The sequence below is a fragment of the Tympanuchus pallidicinctus genome, unplaced genomic scaffold (assembly GCF_026119805.1).
Source record: "Tympanuchus pallidicinctus isolate F22 unplaced genomic scaffold, pur_lepc_1.0 scaffold5, whole genome shotgun sequence".
Classification (NCBI taxonomy): domain Eukaryota; kingdom Metazoa; phylum Chordata; class Aves; order Galliformes; family Phasianidae; genus Tympanuchus; species Tympanuchus pallidicinctus.
The window spans coordinates 40987826-41012848 of record NW_026294769.1 but is presented as its reverse complement, the minus strand read 5'-3'; the positions used below and the strand labels follow the sequence as shown (position 1 = coordinate 41012848).

At 38.6% G+C, this 25023-nt stretch overlaps 1 protein-coding gene across 1 annotated transcript in view; it reads right to left on the bottom strand.

Annotated features, from left to right (window-relative positions):
- Positions 1-25023, bottom strand: part of CLVS1 (clavesin 1) — a 91555-nt gene that overhangs the window by 54247 nt on the left and 12285 nt on the right. Inside the window, exon 3 of the mRNA XM_052704494.1 lies at positions 4244-4418. Within this exon, the coding sequence (XP_052560454.1) occupies positions 4244-4418 (175 nt within the window). The remainder of the gene's footprint in view (positions 1-4243; positions 4419-25023) is intronic.

Here is a 25023-nt window from a genome sequence, read left to right as displayed (position 1 = left end):
TGTTGATACTGTTATGAGCGGCTCTGATTGCAAAATATGAATCAAAGCGCTATTGAATATGAAATCACTCCTGCAGTGATTCATCAATGCCACTGAGTAGAGGTAGGACTTTTTAGAAAGTCACTGCCCTTACATGCAGTATTGTAATTGCAAGTTGCAGAATCACCAGAGAAAAACAATAACAACAAACACCTAAGGTGTCTAGGATACAACCAGGGATATAACCGTTCATCCTACTAGTTTCAGTATCTTGACAGGCTTGGGGCAAGTTAGCCTTTTTGTTAGGCAGCTGATTTGTGCTGTAAGCTACTCAGCTGGGTCCTGATAGCCTTCTGGCTTTGTTTTCATCAAAGGTGAGATCATAGCTTGTGCTGGACATTTTGAAAGTTTGAGGGTATTTCTGGACACTGCTGGAAAACTTGCTGCCTTTCAACTCAGAAGATAGCTGGGGGGCTCCCTCTGAATACATGTGAACAGGTACACATGCTTCAGGATGTAGCTGGGCTGTTGTATGAGGCAGAAAAAACAATGTTTCTCTGTCCACTCTACAATCAAAAGTTCCTGTCTGCAGGCAAGGCAACTATATACTCCAAGCAAAACATAACTAAAATTTTTGTATATTTTTTTTAAAATCTGGACTTCTCACCCAGGCTATATTAAATGAAATGATTGCAATTTTGAGCCCTTCAGTACAAGAAAGCCACTGAGGTCCTGAAAAGTGTCCTGAGAAGGAATCTGAAGCTGTTAAGTATCCAGAGCGCAAATCTTACAGGGAGTGGCTGAGGGAGCTGGATTATTCACTCTGGAGGAGAAGGGGATCAGAGACCTTACTGGTCTCCACATCTGCTTGAAAAGAGGTTGTGGTGAGATGGAAGTTGAACTCTTCTCACACGTAACTAGTGACAGGGTAAGAGAATACAGCCTCAAGTTGCACTGAGGAGATTCAGGGTTGGATATTAGGAAATATTTCTTCTCAGAAAGCAGTGAAACATTAGAAGAGGCTGCCCAGGGAGGTGTCCAATCCCTGCAGATGTTCAAGAGATGAGTAGATGTGGCACTGAGGGAGATGGGTTAGTAGGCATGCTAGTGATGGGTTGATGGGTGGACTAGATAGTCTTAGAGATCTTTTCCAACCTGATTCCATGACTCTACAGTCCTATGATCATAAGTAATTGCCACATCACGTTCTGTCTCATATTTATCGGAGGTTTTCAAGCCAGTGGTCAGTAGCAAACATAGAAATTTATATAGAGCAACCAGAAATTCAAATAGCGTAATGAGAAAACCTAGTGATTATGTAACTAATCTTTAATCTCTGAATATTTACAGACTTACACAGTGTTTGGAACTGAGCACCCTGTAAAATAGTGATGTATTAATCAGTGCAGGCCAGACTGTGAAGTCTGACCAGTAGTGGTCTTGCAATACAAGATTCATTATCACACACACCTATGTAAGATTTCTTTCTTTCACTTAGTGATGACACACTCCAGAGTAATTCAAGGGAAAAAAAATAAAAATGAACACACACACACACAAGAAAAAAAAAAAAAAAAAAAAAAAAAGGAAAGAAGAAAAAGAGTGGACTGAGATAGTGAATCAAATGGTCAAATGGGAGCTTCACAAAACTATGGGAAAACAGCTCAATTATGGCATTAAATTAACAGACAGTCTAGAATTTCCTTAGACTTAGATAACAACATGTAGACACTCAGGCTCAACCCCACACAAAATTGTAAGATGTATTTTCCTTCTATCTTCTAAATTTATGTAGGATATTAATATGGCTCAAAATCTCTTCATAGGAAGGAGGATTTGGATATCCATTTAATCTGCTGTCTGAGCATCTGTATATGCACAGTGCCATCGTTGTGAGATGTAACAAGGAACTGAAACAACCTTGATCTCTTTCAGATATGATCGAAACTCATAAGAGCAGAACTTGACCATTTTACTGTCAATGAACTTCAAAGCAACTCCTTTTGCGACTCTTCTTTTTCCATATCTAGATCTTGTCAGCATTTCAACTGCATTTTAAATTTTACATTAGTTTAATGTCAGCTCATTTTCAAGTAATAATGAAACAAAGTGTTACTGAAACTACTTCAACAACAAACGTAAGAGCCAATTTTTATTTTTTTTTGAAAAAATCCCATCACTTGCTATATTTATATCATAGAGTCAAATATTTATATCATATATCATAGAGTCAAAGAATATCCTGAGCTGGAAGGGATCCATGAGGATCAATTTGTGCAGGAAAACCAAGCATGAACGACATCCTCCCAAACATTATCAACTGGAGTGCAACATTCACAACTCCTAAAACTAGCAAAGCCCACTAGTTGTTAGAGAAAGAGATACTTATGCATCTCATAGAAAGTTGTATTTCCGTTTAACGTGCAAAAGGCAGTAACATGACTTCAAATGAAAAATGAAACATGCAACCATCAGAAGAAGAAAGTCAGCTTTGTTAAATTGCTCGGCACAGGTTGTCAGGCTAATGATGTAATTATAAGGTCAGCATTGATGTTTTCAGGCCTTGATGCTTCCAGAAATGTACTGTTGCCAACAACTGCAAATAATCTGGGGGCTTCTCCATCTGAGAATGAAGAAATACCTGTGAATAAGCATAGTAGGGGAAAGTGGGTCTGAAAGGAACAGCTCACTTTTCCACTGCTCAGACTTGAAGATGGCATGAGGTGGACATGTCCCCTCATTTCCATGCAGCAGAGAGACAGCCTGTAGTGCCTTGGGCAGAAATTGGATGTGGTAAATACTGGACTGGCTTCTTGCTAGAGAGCTGGCAGTACAACAGATTGAATGAGAGCAAGAGCATCTTGCTGACATTTGATTTCCTTCTGAATTTCACATGGCTTTCTCTTTCTTCTAAGTGAGGTTTTTTAAACCACAGAATGTTATTCTGCAAAGGAATGCAGATGAAGTGAAAGCAGCATCAGGAGAAGATAAGGTACTGTCCTTGTCTTTCAGGGACTAATTGCACAGCTTGACTTTCTAACTTGCTAGAATTGCTGAAAAATTCCCTACAGAGGAGAACACAGGATAGAAATTACTGGCAGATTTTTTCTGTCTTATTTCTGTATAATAGCATAAAGAAAATCATGATCTAATTATAGACAATGCATTAGTCAAAAAATAGTTGAACAAATTGTTCTTTCTAGTGTATTTGTTAAATCTAAAATACACACACCAGGGAAGATTATTACTGAGGTATTATCACTGCAGGATACCTAAAAAGTACTAAAAATAAAATGGAAATACAATCATTTTTAAAATCTTGCCTTTTTGATATGCAGCTATGTGAAATGCAGTCCTTAAGCCTGGTCTAAGTTGGAGTCAGCCCTGCTTCAAGCAAAGGGGTTGGAAGAAATGTTCTTCAGAAGTCCTTCCAACCTGAGTGGTTCAGAGGTTGTATCAAATGCCCACAATTAATAAGGTGATGTCACACTACTTCAAGTCTAAAAATCCAACTCAGGTCTAACAGAGAAAATGGACTTGGAATCAAGCGGAAATGGCTGAAGTTCACTCTGAGCACAACAGCCCATACCTGTCTTCTGGTTGTTCCATCAGGTTCCAGTTATTTTGCTCTCACTTTTTCCCTAACTCTGAAACAGCACATGGTTTTAATTTTCTCCAGTTTATTTGCAAGCACCAAGTGGATGTTCAGACCCTGAACAGTCCAAATTGTAATATGGAAGGATCCTGTATGGTAAATTAAGGCGGTCAGAGTGAGAGCATAACAGGGAGCCTGTCTTCCCTCTTCCTCATTTCCCTCTGACTCAAACACATCCATGCAAGCAATAGAAAACACACTTCCAGTTGCTGAGGGAACTGCTCTCTTCCTCTCCCTCACCCTCCCTCTGAATGCGGTTTTGCTTGCATGTCAGCTGCACACTGCAGAAAACAGATGTTGATGAATTTTAATCTCCTTGATTTCTCCAATGGATTAAACCTCAAATCTCTAAACATCACATCCTTCTTAATGCTGCAGTAAGTAACACGTATATATTGGTTACAGCGATCTACAATTGCAAAGAAAGAAAAAAAAAAAGCAAAGAACAGTGAAAATGAAACATCTGAAAATCAATCTATGCTGCAAGTGAATTGGATACAAACATTTTGGATTTCTGTCTCTCACAACCTCTGCACCCTGCCCAGTGCTGGGGCGTGCGCCCCTGGCTGCAGTAACAAAAAATACAGGCACATGGTGCTCTCCACCTACCTGCAAGCCTTCAATGGCCAATTTGAGGATAGATGGTGTAAGCTTGGAGGCTTGCTTGAAAGAGAAGTTGCTCCAGTCTATAATTAGAATGAAGCCATTTATCTGAAGCTCCTGATCTTCGATGAGCACTTCCAAGGACAGTAGAATAGCCCGAAGGATATCTATGAAGGAGTTCCTAAAGAAAAAGCATTAAAAAACAAAAACAAATCAATGGTGGCAGTTATCTTCAAACCTCCAGATAGTGAGCTTTGCTGCAGATGGGGTATGTGTGAAGGATGGAAAATCAATCTTTTCCTGTTGGAATTCTTTTTGAAAAGAAAGTTATTTCAGAGGTGTTACTAAAGTGCTCCAGATCTGAAGCTGACATTCCTCTGCTTGATGTGATAAGTTCTATTCACCGGTGGACAAAATAAACCATGAATTAAATCATTTTTATTCTTCTGCCATACCTTACAATAGATTTTAGTTAAGCTACTTTGGGAAAACATTTGTCTGTGGTGAAGTGAAAGAGATTCAGGCTATCAATTTAAATCCCTGCTCCTTTGGATATACTCCACCAGTTTTTTGTTAGCTTTTACTCTTTCCACTTCAAAGAGGAATATCTAAAAAAGAAAATAAGTCCATACAATATTAATATAAATTGTGTGGTTACAAATAGACTGCCTAGTTTCCTATTCATGTAGAAGGAATGATCCCAGTCTTTGCACAACAAGGCCTATCCAAAACAGGTTGCCAAGTGAGGTTGTGAATGCCTCTGCCTGAGGCATTCAAGGCCAGGCTGGATGGGGCTTCGAGCAGCCTGGTCGAGAGGGAGGTGTCCCTGCCTATAGCAGGGGGTTGGAACTATGTGATCTTAATAGTCCCTTCCATCCCAAACCATTCTATGATTCTATGATTCATGACCCCACTACCTCTAATGCTTCTAAAATCTGGATAATTATTTCAGTAACTGCTGCATGGAAACAGTGCACACAAGGCATTTTTTTTATAATCCACTGAAGATCCTATGCTTAGAAATTCAAATCTTTATTTAGTTGTCCACATAAATTATTGGATTATCAAAAAATTCCAACCTGAACTTCCTCATACTTTCAGTGGAAATTACTTGCCTGGGAAATACTTTATCCACTTTCCTCAACATGTCACTAATCTGGTTGTCCCCTGCCTAGGTCCCTTCCACCTCCCCATATTTGCAGCTTTAAGACACCATGAATGACACAAAGTCAATACAAAGACTTTTTTTTCAGCTGAGTTCAAGGAGACAAGAAAGCAGCATAGAAGTCCTCCAGGTGGGCAGTTTGCAGGCCTGCTGAAGGTAGCTGAATGCAGGGACTGGATAGAAATCAGACAGAGTGCCACTTGAGTCTGAAACCCTCTGCTGCTTAACCTTAAGTCTTTGAGACAGATCATTCAGCTGTGTGACTGATTTGCATCCAAATCATTTTCTATGCATGAGCACAGAACTACTTTCTATTAGTCCATCTCTTTTGTTCATTGCTTAATGTTCCTTTCCCTTTTCCAGCTCCTTCCCCACCCCCTTCCAGTTTAACTCCCTCACAAGAAAAGAGTTTAAAAAAAAAAAAAAAAAAAGTTAAATAAATTACTATTACACAAAAGGAAATGTATAAGGTACTTTAAAGATTCAGCATGAAGCCTGCTGAAGTGAGCCATTAATGAGTTACAAAAGATTTGCACATGCCCCCAAATTACAAAAGGGAGAAAGAAGGGTAAGGGCCTATCTGCTTTGACTGAATGGGAAGGTACCACAAAAGAGGCTCTTCGAATATCCTGTGGAAAATGGAAAGTTAGCCCAACAGAAGCTAATGGTATGGCACAATAATGTAAAACAAAACTGAGAATGGTTTAGCAGGGGGATTTGGTGGGGAGATCAGCCAAAGGCATAACATGAAAATAAATAAGAAGAAATTACTTAATTATAAGAGGTGTAAGCAGGCTGTGAGAGAATCAAAAGGCTCAGTGGAGTACCAGGGTGCAATGGGAACAATTAAAGGGGATAAAGACATTGCAGGGAAATTAAATGATCTACATGCATGTCTCTGCCACCAGCCATTTTGAAGAGATACCTGGAAAATAAAGGTGAGGGACTGTTGGTAAATAAGAAGTCAAATAAGAAACACTGGAAGAATCTCTGAGAAGATAACATCAGTAAAGGTTTTTGATATAACTTGCTCTAAACAGTTCAGAACAAGATGTGTTTCAAATATAGTGCTTAAATTAATTAGATTATTCAAGTGGTTGAAAGTATAAACATGCAGAAATACTGAGAGCTGAAACCATTAAGACTGCCTGAATCCTAGTATCACAGAATGGCCTGGGTTGGAAGAGACCTCAGGGATCATCAAGTTCCAACCCCCTGCCATAGGCAATGTTGCCAACTGCTAGATCAAGTGCTGGATCAGATTGCCTAGGATCCCATCCAGCCTGGCCTTAAACATCTCTGGGGACAGAGCACCCACAACCTCTCTGAGCAACCTGTGCCAGCACCTCACCTTTCTCTCAGTAAAAAACTTCCCCTGATATCTAATCTAAATCTCCTTTCCTTTATTTTAAAACTGTTCCCCCTCATCCAGTCACTATCCACCTGTGTAAAAAAGTTGATTTGCCTCATTCATATGCTCCCTTCAAACACTGGAAGGCTACAATGAGGTCCCTTCACAGCCTACTCTTCTCCATGCTGAGCAAGCCCAGTTCCTTCAGCCTATCTTCATAGAAGAGGTGCTTCAGCCCTTGGATCATCTTCATTACCCTCCTCTGGACCCTTTCTAAGAGCTCTGCATCTTTCTTGTGCTGGGGGCCCAAGACTTGGCCCAGATAAGGCCTCACGAGATCTGGATAGAGAGGAACAGTCACCTCCCTTGCTCTGCTCTTCTATGGATATCTTTGGCCTTCCAGACTACAAGTGCACAACAACTGGCTCATGTTAAGTTTTTCATCACCCAGAACGGCTAAGTCCTTCTCAGCCAGGCTACTCTCAATTTGTATACATATCTGGTATTAAGCAAAACAAACTGTCACTAAAAATCCTGACTGTCCCACAAGGCAGCAAACTAACAAAGTTTGGATCAATGTCATTTTTTTGGCAGTTGCAGAAAACTCAGTTTTGTGTCTCAGAGTGAGTATGTTGTATGAGACTTTTTCCTGTAATACTTAATTTAGAATACTTAAAGGTGGCTTAGTTAAATGTAAATACAGATAAAGGGAATTTCATTACTTGTTACAGACTGACTTGTGATATCAAATTAAAGAATATACCACCTTTTCAATTGAATAAAGAAGTGAACTTACAAAAACATAGCATAGCATAAGCAGACAAAAGACAAGGGAATAGAAAACTGATATAATGAGTCTATTTGAACAACTAAGAGGAGAAGACATAGTGTACCTCACAAAAAGTCCATTGCAGAGACAGAATAACATTTAGTGTGTTGCAGAAATGACATGGAACAAGTCAGGTAAAAGGCTGTGACTTGCTTTGTTCCCTCTCCACATTAAATCGCCTGTGGAGAGCAGAAATGCCTCCTATGCTTTGTCATGGTTTTATGATTTTTGGTTATCGGTACTCCGCATCATAACATCATGTAGTACACTGGGAGTTAAAATGTTAATGCTCCAGTTTTGGGTACCCAGCCCAGAAGAGAAGGAGAACTACATACAGCAGAAGACTTTGCTGTGTTGTTATCATTTCTGCTCAGGGGGAACAGATATAATGCCTTGGTAGGTCATCTGACCGCTTTCTTTTCTTCCTCAAGCTCTCTTCCCTGCTGCTCAGCTGGACTGCGCATCTCACCTCGGTGTTATGGTAAGGCCTATCCACCTTTTGGATGCTCTCTCACATTATATTTGATTTATTAGCTTCAATTCTAATTATATTGTATAGTGTGTTCTTGCATTCTGATACCATATTTAGTAAATTAGTTTGCTTCTCCTCAAATCATTGCCATTGTTTTTAATTATTTTGGGGTCCCCTGTTTCTCTTTTCCAGAGGCGCACATTCACAAAGTCCCTCTTCCCTGCTACTTGAGGAACTGGGCTGAACCAGCCTGTAAACAAGCTTCTAGCTGGGGGACAAGTTGTCACTGTGCTGCCAGTAGTATTTCTACTGAGATTGAAAAGCATGAGAGGTAGTGGAAAGACGGAGCAGAAAAATACGGTCAGATTACCTCGAATTATCTGAGCTAACCAAAACTGAAGTAGATATAAAGAAAGATTTAGAAAGGAAGATATGAACAACACTAAATATCATAGAATCGTTTGAATTGGAAAGGACCGTTAAATATCATCTTGTCCAATTCCCCTGCAGTGAACAGGGGCACCTGTAGCTAGATCAGGTGCTCACAGCCTGTTCCAACCTGACCTTGAATCAGTGCTGGTGGAGAAGGAAAGAAAGAATTTGAATTGTTCCCAGACACAGGCAAAATATGGTACACATGGAAGAACCCTTGGAATCTAGTCAGTGTTGGCTTTTGAAGTCAGTGTATGCATTGGTTCACAACAAGTCCTCGCACCCTTTTGATGAAAAAAAAGGCCTATGTATGAGCTGTACAGGACTCAGAACAGACACTGGCTGGAGAATAACTAGGAAGAATAACTGCAAAATGAAGAATCGTGAATAAACTTAGTGACTCACTTGACTAATCATGCACCAGAGAAGATGAACAGCTGAGCAAAGGAGCTCACAGCTGTCTCATGTGCTGAAAAGCACTTGTCTCATCTGTGTGAGATGTGAGTATAATATGAGCACAGAAATTAGCAAGACTTGTCAAAGATTTACAAAGCAAATGGGCTACATTCACAGCAAATGTTCATAGCAAATATTTTTACCAGCCATGGGTAACTTTCTCTATAGAACAATGCAAAGCTATTTGAAAATATTAGCTGCGAAAAATATGAATAATTCCCTGGTTCCCAACAGGAGAAATTCTATATATAACATGAGAATTTTTTCTTATACTGTAGGACACAACCACTTTCTTTGTCATAACAAATAACAGATTTTTTTTTTTTTTTTTGTAGATGTAGAATATGTGGATGTGAAATTCCTATTGAGTGAAACTCCTGCTTTTTAGTGAACAGATAGAGCTGACAAATGAAATTCCCAAATAACTTTATATCCAGGATAAGAGGCTGAATAGAGAAGTGTAATGATGTTTTTTTTTCCTGTGGAAACACTTAGTCCAGCAATGCACTGTGTGCAACGAATCAAATAGATTAAGATGAGGCCTGTACTATGTTTAACAGCATTAGAAATTCACTGCTTAGTGTATAACTGAATGGAGGCCAGTCACAGAAATCTGGCTGGCTTTGAATTCATCCTTGGAGCGAGCTGGACGCCTCTGCCATTGCCAATGATGGAGAAATGGACAAGCTTTCAGGAAAAAAAACCTGCATTAGTTTATTCTTTTATCATCCAAAAATTGCCTGTTAGTGGCTTTCTTAAAGATTCAGAAATATTCACCATGTTACGTTTCTGCCTCAGGTTCTTCTATATACAAGTGTTTTGCCTACACCTACTTCAATTGAACTCCATAGCAACCAGTAAATCCTGAAATGCATGCTTTGCATCCAAGCCTGTCTTACAAATCTCCTTCTATGTACATACACTTATTCATATTGTGGGCTCGCTTGCAGATGAGTACTTTGTCCCTGATGTTAATGTGACTGCACAACGACCCTTTCTTATGTGCATCTCAGCTAAGAAACAGGGACCTCCATAGCCTCTGTACTTTGTGGCTGGGAGTGCAGTGGATGGAACTCTTCAGACCCCTGGCATGACCAGCTTCTACCAAAGGGACCTACATGAGGAAAATGAAAGGTGACATCCACTCTTCCCTTTGCTTATTAAGAAAAAAACTGGCACTATATTACAATCCTCTGCAAATTAATAGAAGTCCTGCACTACCACCTTTAAACATATCCACAAAAACAATATTACAGAGCAACTGCAGTAATGTGAATGGATAGTCTCAGATACAATTTCCCCTGGAGTGACCATGAGAAGAGTGCATTTGTGCTGATTTCAGGTTAGTGATATCTACTGCTGGGGATTTAGGAGATAACACATCGGAAAAAACTGATGGTTACAGCTTAAGATACTGTCTCAGATCATTCTGATTTCACAAGTGTTGGGAGGACACTGTTTCTTCAAAGCATAATTATAGTAATGGTGAAACAAGAATGCTGTCACATGAATAGCTTGTGGTTAGAAGCATTAGGATTGGTGACTTGAGCTGTTTAGTTTATTCTGTGTGATTGCATAGCCTTCTCTTATTGCCTCCAGCACTACAATCCATTCTTGAATTACACTATGTTATTTGCTCAATTTATTGCATCGTTGTGTTCCACAAGTTAATTTTTCATTACAGAAAAGGACTTTCTTTTGAACATTATGAAGCTACTGTCTAACTGCAGAAAGAAATTATACAGCTCCTTTGTTCTATTATTATAAGAGGATACAAATGACATTACTGATTAAGTGTCTATTGAATCATTTTTTCTCTATATAATTCTACCTGTATTTCAGCTACTTCTTTAGCATCTTTCCATTTTAAATAATCCTGGACTTTTTGTTCTGTCCTGATATGATTACCTCATTCATTCATAACTCTAATGAATTCCTTCTACTGCTCTTTTTTGGGGGTTAGTGCATTTTTTATATTCCCTTGTTTTGAGATAATACAATGTAAATTGAATTCAGCTTCCAAGGTGAGTTTGGAATATCATACATAAAAGAATGTTATCTTTTCCTATTTATTCTCTGTCTCATTCTTAATTCAGACTAACATCTTATTAACTTTTCTGACCACCATTGCACAGTAAGTACACTTCTTAATTGTGCTGTCCATAATGACTTGATTTTTTTTCTTAAAAGGCTAACAGTAATTGAAAACCCAGAAGAAACTGCATATAGATAAGAGAGAATGAAGGATCTGCATACAAGATGTGACCACATATTAAATCCAATGCTCTTGCAGTGACTTAGACTTCATTGGGTTTCATCTTTCTTCATAATGAATTCTGCTTTTCTAGGTTATTCCTGTTGTTTTCCACATTTTTTGCTAATTTTTACAACATTTTTTTTTTTTCTTTTTTTTTTCTCATTTCACCATTCTGTACTGGAAAAATTACTGTTGCAGGATATCTTTTTGCCACTTACAGATCCTGTTATCTACATGAAATTTCAGGGCCACTTTTACATGCAAGACAAGAATTCACTGGAATATCTGTTAGTATAGATACATATATATATATAAATATATATTTTTTTTTATTCACAAAAATATTTTTATACTACAATTCTCCAAAAGAATTTTGATAAGCTAACTAAATGGCATGTTTATATACTTTACCTCAGACAATTCCAACAAAATTATTTAATTGGCCCTTTGGTTTGCAAGCAGTCACAGCATTCCTCGATGAGGACTAGATCAAACAGTAGAGTTAAAATCAAATAACGCTGATTGCAAATGCATACACATTCTGAAAGCGTTGAGTTCAGAATTACAAAGGTTATATTATTACTTATGCATATTCAAACACTGAGTACCTGTGGAGTATGGGTACCCTGGCTACCCTGGGCAGCCTGATGTAGTATTAAATGGGGAGGTTGGTGGCCCTGCATGTGGCAGGGGGGTTGGAGATTCATGATCCTTGAGGTCCCTTCCAACCCTGGCCATTCTGTGATTCTGTGAAAAGTATTCATTAAACCAGAGACCTCTGAATAATGTAGCAGAATGCCTGAAAGGTCATTCAAAACTTGCTTCCTTCTCTGTGTTGAATAGCTTAGTTATTCAGCTGACAAGCAGACTCCTTTTCTGTGCTTGAATTTGCAGGTAAGTAAGTTTCAGCTGATCACTACAAGCTAATGAACACAAAAGGAAAGCACCAAGTCACCGTTCTCCTTCTAGTGCCTAACCTGAAGTCCCCGTGAAGCCTAAGGTCTCAGGATGGTCCACATCTATTTCCTATCACTAAAGTTACAGGTAGTATAGATTTGGAGTGCCTGACAAATGAGAATCAAAACTTGCCTGAGAGAACTGCTCATATTTTGAAAAATATTCTGTTGGTGGGTCCCTTTTTGAAAATAGAATTGGCTCTACAGGACAAAAAAACACTGGAAGAAATTTGTGAACAAAACAATCAGGAACATTAAAGTTTCCAGACTTAACAATGCTTTTCCAGAAAAAATGACATTTTATGTGTCATAATATAGAGGATGATGTAAAAGAATCATATTACTAAAAAACTTGGAGCCCTGTCTATAGAACAGCAAGAAAAGACTGATGAAGCCCTGTGGGACATCATCAACAAATGAAAATAATCAAAGCTGAGTCTCTTCAGAGATATTGGTTAAGAGAAATGTCAAGGAATGGGAAGAAAAAGTTGCAAAAAGTAGAAACACAAGCATATGTTAGTAAACTCTTCAAATGGTTATTAAATCAGGAAAAAGTATATACCTATTTCATGCTGTACCTGAATCTAGGCAAAGAAAGTAGCGAAGTTTAAAAATATGTACAAAAGAGATGTCAAACACAAAAAGCTATAAATTATTTCAGTTGAAACTCCTGAGGGCCAGTAAAAGACAGACGTGAAAATATTGTAAGATTTTCTTATAAGCAAATTGAAAAGATGTGTCAAGAGCTACATATCAAAGAGGTTTCCCACTGGAACAATAGACAACTTTGATACTGCTGACAAGATGAAGGAACTTGATATTATTGATGTAGAAAAGATCATTGGGGAACTCGAAGTAGGTGCTATAAAGATTCATGATAGTCCAGAAAAAATGTTATTTGCAGATCTCCTCAAAGATAAAGGAAAAAAGAGAAAAAAATCACAATCATGGCTCAAGTGAGGAGAGAAGGACTAGGAAAAAAATGAAATAGGTGCTTGGGATTGTGACACTGTCAGACACAAAAAAACTGATTTGCACAGTTACGCTGAAGATTATACAGAATCCCATGAAGACCAAGAAAAACAGGCAGTTTTCATCCTAGCCACTTCTGAATGGATCATACTTCATGGAAAATCACTGGAGAAAGAGAAGAAATTAGTAGCAATCTTCATTTCCCCCTAAGAGCACAGAATATTTTTTTCCAGAAATCCACTGAAAATATAAACAAGACATAGCAGTAGAAGACTCCAGACTTCATCAAATCTTTAACAAGATATAAAATCTGATGCAAGAATGATGAGTCAAATTTGTTACCAGTGGAATTAGAAAAAAAGTTGTGTCTTCTTAATAATATTCTCCAGATTTGTCACAGACTTCACTAGGCATTCAGACCTCTTTGACAAAAGCAGCTGACAGTAGTTGTTCTGGGTGAACTGAATTCCACTGACACAACTCTTCAGTTGGACAACCAAGAAAATAGATGACATATCCCAATGAATCTTATGACTAATAAGTAGAAATCAAAGTGGAAAATAGTCTGGATCACAGCACGTTGTAGGAGAATTCTTAGGAGCTGGTGTTGAATTAAATTATACAGACAGTATGAAAGGTATGAGTGACAACTGCTACTGTAAGAACACCAGTGAATGAGGCATGTCTTCTTTTGAAGAGGAAATACTGAAATCTAGTATATTCAGCTCTTTAATGGTCTTTTACGAAGTGTTATTTTGTATGAATGATAGCAATAGAGCAAAAGAGTTCAGCCTAAAGGAAGATAAAGATCTTTTCCAGTGGATTTTACTACCACTATATAAAGTAATAGTGATAAGTGTAACAAAAATTATTCTAATCCAGAATGAGGCACAACCACATCCTGCTTTACAAGTGAGGAAGTGAGCTGTCGTTGGGTATATGGGATTTCTTTGACACCTCTTTAGGTCTTGAAGATGCAAAATATGGCTTTCTAAGAGAGTTTCAAGAAAGGAAAATTAAAAAAAAAAAAAAAAAAAAAAAATTGAGTTTAGAAGGCCTTTCTACCATGCAATGTCCACAAGCCTAGTGGACATTTTTCCAAATCAACAATGTGTGCAAACTAATGAGACTGACCCAGTTCATTTAGAAACACAACTACGTTCAGACTGGCTTTCTCAAAACAGATGAAGTAATTGCAGAACAAAAATGTGAAATTCCAGCTTGCAGAGAAAAATTAGAACAGTCACAGTTGCTGTTATCTTTTCTCAAAATCTTCTTCTATGACTGTAGAAGATCAGCAGACAAAAATGGGCTGTCGTCAATTTTTAAGTATGAGTTCAAATATCATAATCACAAAAGGAAAAATAAAACACATTTAAAACTCACATCAGTTCTCTATAGTTTCTAAGTACTATAGTTACTTAGTACTCAGAATGCTGTGCTTTGGTACATTATTTCCCCTTTAAAAAAAAAAAAAAAAAAAAGACAATCTACTTGGAGCATTTACTCAATATTTTTACCTGCATATTTTACCAGGATTTGACTTATTCCATCATCTATTGCCAAAAGACATTTTCCTGGATGGAATGGAATGTGTCTTTGTGTTGCCTAATGATAGCTGCTGTATACAGTAGTTGTTTAATTTGAGAACTCAAAGAAATTAGAAATGAGATGAAGCCTTGCATTGGTACGGAGAAAGGAAGGCTAACTTGAGTTTCTTATGTCTTATGATGTTTCTTATGCATGATGCCAGCATGTTTTTTCAGTACATGCCAGCACCTCCTTGTAGGAGGTGTACATATTAGTGCGGTTTTTGCCTTGGAAAAGTAATGTGATGTTATTTTGGCAGACTATGAGATTTTCTCTAGATTTGCCAGTGAAAAAAAATATATTGTTTACAAACTATTAAAAATCAGTTAAACTGAAACAGAATCACGTGCTAATTGCAACACTAGGGATTCTGAAAGAAAAGTTTCATTAATTTCTTGCTACAGAAGGCATCAGCAATCTCCTAAATTGTTCAACTTCTGTACAATAGAGCATACAATACATATGGATAAAGAAAATTTTTTGCAGCACTTCTTTATACTGTTCCATTATAAATAATTACACACACAGCAAAATGTGTAACAAATACAAAAAATAATAGATAGATAACTTTTTTGTGGTTTTGAATTAAATTCACACTGATGTCCTGCCTCACTTCTCTTTGGAAGGAGGCCATCTCTGGAGCCAGATGGCGAAAGCAACCAGGATCTCTACTAAAAGCACGAAGAGGAACAATCACGGACAACAGGAAAAGAATCATCACAGCAAAGTCTAGTAACATGGCCTGGAGAAAAATACAGAAGGAAAATTTCAGTACTAAAAGTATGTGTGGAAATCTTGAACAAAGAAGTCATCCCTTAGTCTGTGCTTCTTTTCTGAAAAACAGTTGCATACAGAACTAGCTTGTTTCCAAAGAAACGCATTATATTTTTTCATCTATTCCTTCCCATTAAGAACAGCATACAGACAAAACCTTATAAAAATAGAAAGTCACCATTAGTCTTCCTAGAGATCTAATGGGTTGTCATCTCGATGTTAAGAAAGTCAGGGAGTGGGTGTTGCCATTAACATACTCTGTTTCACTGGAAGAAATGCAACTTGAAGTCTATTTTTAAAATGTGCAAAGCCTACTTTTCAGGATATGGCACTGTACACATTTGCACCATAACTGATAATTGGAAAATGTAATATATTGGAGCTGCAATTTCATACTATAAAAAAATTGCAGGGTTTGTTAATAAATTACATCTACATCAGGTGACATTTTTTTCCTCTATTATTATAGAACCATAGAGTCATAGAATCATAGAAATTCTCGGGTTGGAAAATACCTTAAAGATCACTGAGTCCAACCACAACCTAACCAAACTACCCTAACAACCCTCTGCTAAATCATGTCCCTGAGAACCACATCCAAATGGTTTTTAAACATCCTGGGATGGTGACTCAGCCACCTCCCTGGGGAGCCTATTCCAGTGCTTAACAACCCTTTCTGTAAAGAAGTGTTTCCTGATATCAAACCTAAACCTCCTTTGGTGCAACTTGAGGCCATTTCCCCTTGTCCTGTCACCTGTCACCAGTGAGAAGAGACCAACCCCGCTCTCACTGTAAGCATCTTTCAGATATTGGAAGAGAGCAGTAAGGTCTCCCCTCAGTCTCCTTTTCCCCAGACTGAACAGCCCCAGTTCCTTCAGTCTCTGCTCGTAGGCCATACTCTCCAAGCCCTTCACCACCTTGTTGCTGTTTTTTGGACCTGCTCCAGCACCTCAGTGTCCTTTCTGTACTGAGGTGCCCAAAACTGAACACAGTACTCAAGGTGAGGCCTCACCAGTGCCGAGTACAGGGGCAGGATGACTTCCCAGTCCTGCTCACCTCACCATTCCTGATACAAGCCAGGATGCCATTGGCCTTCTTTGCCACCGGGGCTCACTGCTGGCTCATATTCAGCCGACCATCCATCAGTACGCCGAGGTCCCTTTCCATCAGGCAGCTTTCCAGCTGGGCCTGATTCCGTCACTGACTTTTAACTGGCTTATGGTGGCTCCCAGGATTATCTGTTCCATAACCTTCCCTGGCACACAGGTGAGGCTGATAGGTTTGTAGCTACCAGGATCATCTTTCTGCTTTTTTTTTTTTAAGATGGACATCATTTTTGCCAGTCTCCAATTCACCAGCACATTCCTTTTTATGCAAGACTGTTGAAGGATGATGGAGAGTGGCTTGCCAACCACATCCCAGTTTTTGAAGTGGGAAATTAGTCAGAAAAGAATCATTCTTATAGATCTAATCACAGACAGAGAGGGATTTGGAAGAGGCCTTAGAAGTGCTGCTTTAAATTCAGCCTCTTGCCTTTGGTCTCACCTGAGCTGTGTCACATACCATGCCTGGCATGGACTCTGATTGTCCATAGCCTCACCTGGAGGTTATCCTCCCACCTGACCTTGCCTTTGACCAATCCCTATAGCCCTGCCCATCCCTTCTAAGACATATCTGACCCCAGTTTCCTTCACCAGCTCCCCGAGCTGCGTCCAACCTTGTCCTGTCCCCAGGGAGATGCCTAATGCCCAGTTCCTGGTGGGGCAGTGGGACCGGATGACCAGCCAGGCCCTGACCTGAGTCCCTGTGGTTCCCCACTGTTTCCAGCCCTCAGGGAGATCCCTTCTTCATTTAAGGAAGGAAGTCAGTGCTGCTTTTCTTTTCTCTGTGTTGATTTTCTAAGGACCTGACAGCAAAAAAAAAAAGCACAGATTCACATGCAAGACTGATTTGGTTGCAAGTGAGCACAAATTGACCAGTAGTAATTCAATTTCTTTTTAAATACATCATGCCATAAGCACTCACCCAGCTCAACAGCCATGGTGCATGATGACCAAACAAGAGCTTTGGTGCAGCTATATTAAAAGTCTGTGCATGTAACTGCTTGCATTTTATCACATTTGACAATTGTCTGTAGGTTACCTTCTATGTTAATTTAACCTTTGCTATTCAAATCTTGTCTCTCACTGGTTCTGGTATAGTTGACTGAGACAGCATATTAAACTCCTTAAAGTTCAAACCCACTCCATTAAGAAAGCATTTCTGATGCGGTAGGTCTGAAAGTATTTCTATTGTGTTAGTTCTGGAAGTATTCAAGAGGCATATTTAAGATCTCAGAGACTACATACTCATCTATGCTAGAAACATTCCCCAGTGTAGTTCACAGTTAAGATGAAGGCAGCTCTGCAGTAGTTAAGTGAGTTTGGCTGTAGGAATGCAGTAGGTCCAGAAAAAAGCTCTGAAAATTCTCTTTGTGCTGCTCAGTGGCATCCAACAGAACAGGCTGTGGGGTTCTTATGTTGGCTGGAGCATCCTATCCATGAACATGTAGCCACCACAATGGCTGCACGAAATGTTTCATGCAACAGCCAAACTCAGTTCTTCAGAAATGCCCATGGAAAATCCCAGTACCTTCAAAAGTAAAACAGTCATATGAAAGTCCCAGTCTCCCTAACCTCATCTGCATATTCTTCCTGGCAGACTACTTGCTCACTGATAGATTCCTTAATTCTTAGAACTTCTTTTACTGCAGTCATGACAGGAAACCCCTATTGGATGACTATTTCTAGATTTAGGCACAGCAACCTTTACACAGAAGTAGAATACTCACATAACTTAGTGATTTCAAACAGTTTCTAATCCAGCAAGAGGACTCCAACATATACAGCTGGAGCTTTGCAGCCATTCTGTTTCCTATAGTGTACCAAGAATGGGAGGCACAGCTCCGTCATAAGAAACGTTGACACTGGAACATTATTAAACAACAAAAACATCCATTTTCAAGTATAACAGAGGCATAAAACACCCAGCATGTACTCAGAATCACAGAAGGGAAAAATTGTTTTTACACAACATCTTTTATATATGATAGACCATTGTACTTTATATACTACAGCTTACTGATATAATCTTTATGTTCTTAAACTGCAAGATAGCTTAAAGCGTCTTCAGAGTTTATCCTCTTCAGAGGCTTTTTCCAAAAGCAAATTAATCCTAGAAAGAAGGATAAAAAGTGATCTGACAGCATCTCGTACATGTCCTACAATGCGTCATCAGAAATAGTCCAGCTTTGTCTGACTTCTTCAGTAAAAAATCCAGTAATAAAAAGTTCACAGGCTGCCTCAATTACTTATTCAAGTCCTGAAGCATTTTAATCAGCACACAATGTTTGCTAATCTTCAGAGATCTTGTTCTGGTTTTCTGAAGATTACTTAATTTGCTTTTGTTCTGCATTCCTAATGAGATGGTCAATAGCTTGCCACTACCACCTTTCACTAAGGTAAACGTTTATTTATAAAGGGAAGATTTCATCCCATTTCTTCTCACTGCCTTTAGCTGTTCCTACATTGTCCTATTTTCCAGATTTCTTATTCTATTATTCATTTCCTGGTTTAGCTCTTATTGCACATTGTGCCAGTACTTTGATTGCAGTTCTGTTGAGGGGAGTAATGTTGAATGGCTGCTGGTGTCCTGCAGACAGCTTTCCAGCTAATAAACTTCTTTCTCAGTGGCATTACCTTGCTGAACTGTTCCATTTGTAGTCCAAAATTTCCCTCAAAATCTTTTCCTGTGTAGTCAGTTTTATCTCCATTAATTGACCATGGACACCTTTGTTAACAAACCAAGAGGTGAGAGATCTCAGTAGAGCCACAATTAAACTAGTAACAACAGGTATGTCTGATGTCTTAGAAGGCTTGCTGGCCTTTAGCACAGTCTACATCTGACATGCTTTTTCTTTTTCTTTTTTTTTTTTATGTTAATCTTCCATGTTATGATGAACTTAAAAAAAATGAGTTTTATAAAACATTCTCTGAAAGGAAGTGAATGCACATAGAATCACTAAGGTTGGAAAAGATCTACAAGATCATCCAGTCCAACCATCAAACAATCACCAATAGTTCTCACTAAACCTTGACCCTCAACACAACGTCTAAATGTTCCTTGAACACTTCCAAGTTTGGTGACTTAACCACCTCCCTGGGCAGCCCTTTCCAGTGCCTGACCACTCTTTAGGAAAAGTAGTATTTCTTAATGTCCAACCTGAATCTCCCCAGGTGCAACTGCAGGCCATTCCCTCTAGTCCACATGTACCTGTGCATGTATTTTAACAGAGAATAATAAGATGCTGGGCCAAAAAAAAAAGAAAAAAAAAAAAAAAAAAAAAAAAAAGAAAAAAAAGCAGCTGCACTGTATACAAGTTGCCCCTTTTCCCAGACTTGCAAAGTTCTCTTATATTAAAACAGAATTTAAAGCTTTATCAGAGTGAAACTGAAATTAGATTGCAGTAGCCAACTGAAAGTGGCTTATATATAAATGAATACTGAACAAGTGGAATGATTTTCTACTGTACAACAGAGGGTAGGATTATCCCTGCGAAAACAAGGCAATACATTCTTGTTCAGAACCTCACAAAGCTTCAACAGCTTGGAGGATCACAGGTCCAACATAATAGGGAAGGATGGAGATTCTCTAGGTAAGGTAAGGTTCAGGTGTGGAATTTCCTGGTGAGAACTTACAGATAAGCAATGCAGTGTGTTAATACACATCCCAGCACTCAGAGTATAGGCACCATATACACCCTATAGATTATCTGTGCATATTTAACATATAAGACTGTGATTTTTGGCCAAGCTGACAGTGGTCCAGGCTAGGTGTCCAAGAACCTCCATAAATTAGAGAACATCTCCCGTCATGTTCAGATAAAGCCTCTACAAAGAGAGAGCGGTATGCATAGAGAGGTGTAGGCCCTGAAGTGTGTGCTGTTCAGTCAGCCTGACTGCTCCTGCTCCATGTTCTTCTGCACTTTTGAATTATTCTGGCATCTCTTCACTTGTTTCTTCAAGAACATAGCAGCTCTTTCACTTGCCACCATTGAACTTCTGCCATGTACATCAAGGAATTATTTTTCATTACATCTTGGTATTTCATAAAATCATGTTAATGTTAAAATTCAAAGAAAAAACATTTTAAATAAACAGTTTTACTTAGGATGACATATAAATCAATAGTATAGAATTTTCTAATTTCATTCAAATCCTGAATTTCAGATCTCTGAAGATGTTCATGGATTATTATGCATTTTACCCACATCCATTTTTCGAATAGATTGTTTTTGATCTCTGTAGCAATGTAACACTGCTTGATGCTGTGATTTAAACCACGTGAATGCAAGATAACTGGCACCCTATATGTTAATGTGTACACAGACCTGTTGTTCACTGCATGTTTGTAGTGAAAAAGTAATTGCATCTTTTGAGAAAAAGTTCTGAAAAAGATACTTACATTTTACCTTTCTCTTAAAAATGAGTTTTTGTTGATGCAAGTTTGCTCAGCATGAACAGAAAATAGGCAGTTACAGAGAAAATAGTTCCAGCAGGAGGCTAACTAGCTTCTTCTGCCCTCTGTCCCCCACAACACATGGAAACTTCTAGATGTTTCCAGAGCTTCAAGTATCATGGCCTGGGAGCAAGGTATAGCAGCATTTTATTTTCTCTATAGTTGTTGCACTTATTAAAATCAGCAACTGTGTAAGTGAGTTCAAGCAGAACTGAAGACAAGACTTTCATTTTCCTCATGGAATGATTCCATTTTCTTTTCTTTAGACATTATGCCTCCTGTCCTGGCAGATTAATTATACCACTCCATCCGCTTTATCGGCTTAACCATGTCAAAAGAAGCAAAATATCTTGCACTGAAGAGTTTTAGCAATTAGAGTTTAAAGCTGATTTATCGGAATGGCTTTAATCCATTTAACCTGGGAGAATGACATAGAGCTGAGTCAGGAGAGGGCCAGGTTGGATATCAAGAAAAGGTTCCTCACCAGAGAGTGGCTGGGCACTGCACTGAGCTCCAAAGGGCAGTGGTCATTGCTGCAAACTGCCAGAGTTCAAGGAGTGTTTGAATAATGCTCTCAGACAGAGGGCTTGAATTTTGGGTGGTTCTGTTTGGAGCCCTGAGTTGGACTCAAGGATCATTGTGGGAATTTTCCAACTCAGGATAATCTGTGTTTATACTGTTCTATGATTCTGTGATTCAATATCCTCCATCTTTCATCTCAGTCTCCACCTTTCTTCAGTCTGTTAGATTTTGAGATGCCTGTGGCAGGCACTTATTTCATGAAATAATCGAGAGTGTCCCAACTAAGCATGGGCAGGGCACACATACCAATGCAGCTTCAGGATCTGACATCTTCCACATCCTCCAGCCTCACCAAGGCAGACAAAAACCTTAAACATGGCAAATGTGGTGGTGGGGCAAGATTTACCCTCATGTACTGCTCAGCATTCCCTACAGCCCCCTACCCTCATGCACATCTTGACTGAATTCATGTTATCCACTGTAATTCCTCTAGAGTTGCACAGACTAGCATCAGCAATTCCCAAGCATCCCCAGGGCTGCATTGAAGCTGCTGAAAGTGTAAGATGCTTGCTTGGTACCTACCAGGTTGTGGTGAAAAAAAGTGATTATTTTAATGTAAAATGCAATTGATACAGGGGCTCTGAGTTCATAGGAAAGAAGCTAAAATAAATCATTATCTAGAGAAAGCTGTATGGATGACATATATGGCTCACACAGCAACATGAGTCATTTTCTAGAGACAAGGTATCCAGAATCCTCCCTATCACAACTGTCTGAAGTTTCTCTTTTCTGCCACCCAGGCATAAACCCTCACACAAAATTTTATTCTTCTCAGATAGCCAGGGAAGAGAGAATTGTTTGTATGCATGTTTTTGTTGTATGTGTGTTTGTGTGTATTATTTCTTGATCATCTGTCTTCTGTGGCTTATAAAGATGGGAGATTGGGTTGGTTTTCTTTGTAGAAGGAAGTGGCACCGAGCAATCTTCCAGCTGGTGCTACATTTCCTTTTGTTATCCCTTAGACTATCTACAATTGTCTGAGTCACTCGCTGGAACCAATGCTCTTCAATCCCCACACCATTCACAGTTCTCTGTTCTCAGTTTGTGTCAAATTGCCCTAACTCATTCCACTGGTTTTATTCCTTTCAGTCAGGCTTGTCTCGTTCTTCAACATATGTCTTGTAACTTTCCCAGCTGTTGTTTTTCTTCCTTTTTAAGACATTTTCTCTCTCTTCTTTGATTTCCTTCTTAGCCCTATCCAGGATTGTCATTTTTGTATGTCATCCTTCTGTCTCTCACCCAGGCTACAAACTGCTTTCCCAAACTCAGCTTCTACAATAAACTGTACTAACTGAATTAAGTTTCTGACTTGGAGTAAATTAAAACATTTCATGGCAGAGCTTGTCGTGTTCTACTTTGTACAGCGTTTAATTTGCGCATTCATTGCTCCTTGAAATTAGTATTCTGCTTATAACTCCTTTCTCTATTACCCCAAATTCTGCTACCATTTCAGACAAGCTTAGTAATATAGTAATGTAACATGAATTATTTTTAATATATTGCATTTCCAGGCAATTTGTTGGTCACTGTGACATTTGAATGATGACCTCAGATTGCATTAGTGTAAGCATCTCACAATACAAAATCAGCATCCCCTAACCAAACACAAAAACATGCTATGTAAAACTTATTCTGGTGTTAGGGTTGATCATATTTCAGCAGCAATCTCTCATAATAAACAGCTATGAGGCTGAGTTATTGCCACAGTTTGTCTGTGACCATAAATCAGTCTCAAAAGATGTTTATTCCATCATATTCTAGTAAGTACCTGAGATTATCCTTGAAATATACTGGAATGATGAGCCTCAGAGACATTCATTCATTCAAACAGGATCTGCTGATGACAATGTCCTTGCAGCTACACCATTTATGAACATTCTCAACAAGGATGTCATCTTTTCTGTCATAATCCTCTAAAATATTTATAGCTGTTGGTTTACCACTATGTCAGAATATTTCCTTGCCCTTCAGCCTACCTCAATACACTTTTCTACAGAATGGTAGGTATCTTGCATTTGGGACTCCTTGGTTAATAAAAGAGAATTTATGGCTAGCAGCTGACTTGGAAATGTATGCTATAAACAAAGCAATTTTCCCTTCTGGCTTCCATACAGAATAATTGAAGCTATTTGACAGCATCTAAGACTTGACAGTCCAGCTATGAAAAAAAAAAGAATTCATTACCATTTTCTGTAAAAGACAGTGGGCACTCTTGCGGCCATTTGCCCCAAGGCACTACTTGCAAAGGGTCAGTATGTAACTCATATCATGAATAGAGATAGCCGTCACACTGGCTCTTTATACAAAACTAAATTTTACTCTGTCTGAAAAACCTTGAAGGAAATATCTTTACTTGGAATATCAATGAATGTCTGCTGCTGAATTGTTCACCTAAAGCCACCATTTCTCAGGTGTGTGAGCAAGGTATACCAAATGGCAGCAGCCAACCTACGAACAGTTGTGGTTGCTAGAGAAGAGTTTCCTCAATCTAACAGATGAAAACATGTTTTTATCTGGCTTCTTTAAAAGGTTCAGTTTTACACAAGGTGCATCATGGGGGTGAGGACTTAGTTTTGGTGAGACTGAAGAAATGAGAAGCTGTGAGAAGGAACATTTGCAATCTGGAACGTGGCATATGCATTTACGAGAAATTCTTGTTCAAGTCCCATCAAATCTACATGCATGTACATATGTACTTGTTTTACAAACTGAATTTTCATATTGTAAGCTAGTCCATCAAACAAGTTTCTGATTTGACTTATATACCTATCTTTAATACTTCATGATTTCTGTTTACAAATAGCTTTCTCTATAAGACGTGATATATGTGAAGTGTAAATGAGTTCTGGGTGAGTTCACACCTTGCAGTTAGATTATTTTGCACCTCTGAACAAAGTGAATGATGGTTCTCCCCTGCAAGGATTCACTCATATACAGTAACACATCTCAACATTTTTCCTCTCCCTCAAAGTGTAATTAATCTGATCTTTCATTTCTATCCATCTGATAATTTGCATTTATTCTACGTCACTGAAGTCTTTCATTCTGTAACATATTTTAACATGAAAGAACAGATGCAGAAGTTACTACGTGGGTCTTAGAAAGTGAAGACATTGTCTTTGAGAAATCTTTCTTTAAAAAAAAAAAGGAGCAATACAAAACCAGTGCAGCACATGCTAAATGAAAGAAAGCCTGGCATAATGGTAGGTTGCAGGTAGTGGTCTATGGATAAGAATCATCAATCCTAGTGTTTTTTTCCTAGCCATCGAGGAGGTTATAGTCAAAATAATAACCACTAATTTTTTCAGCGATGTAGAAGCAAAAATGAAATTATTGCTAGTGAACTTTGTGGATGTCACAAAAAACATGCAACAATAATCAAGGAGGAGAACAA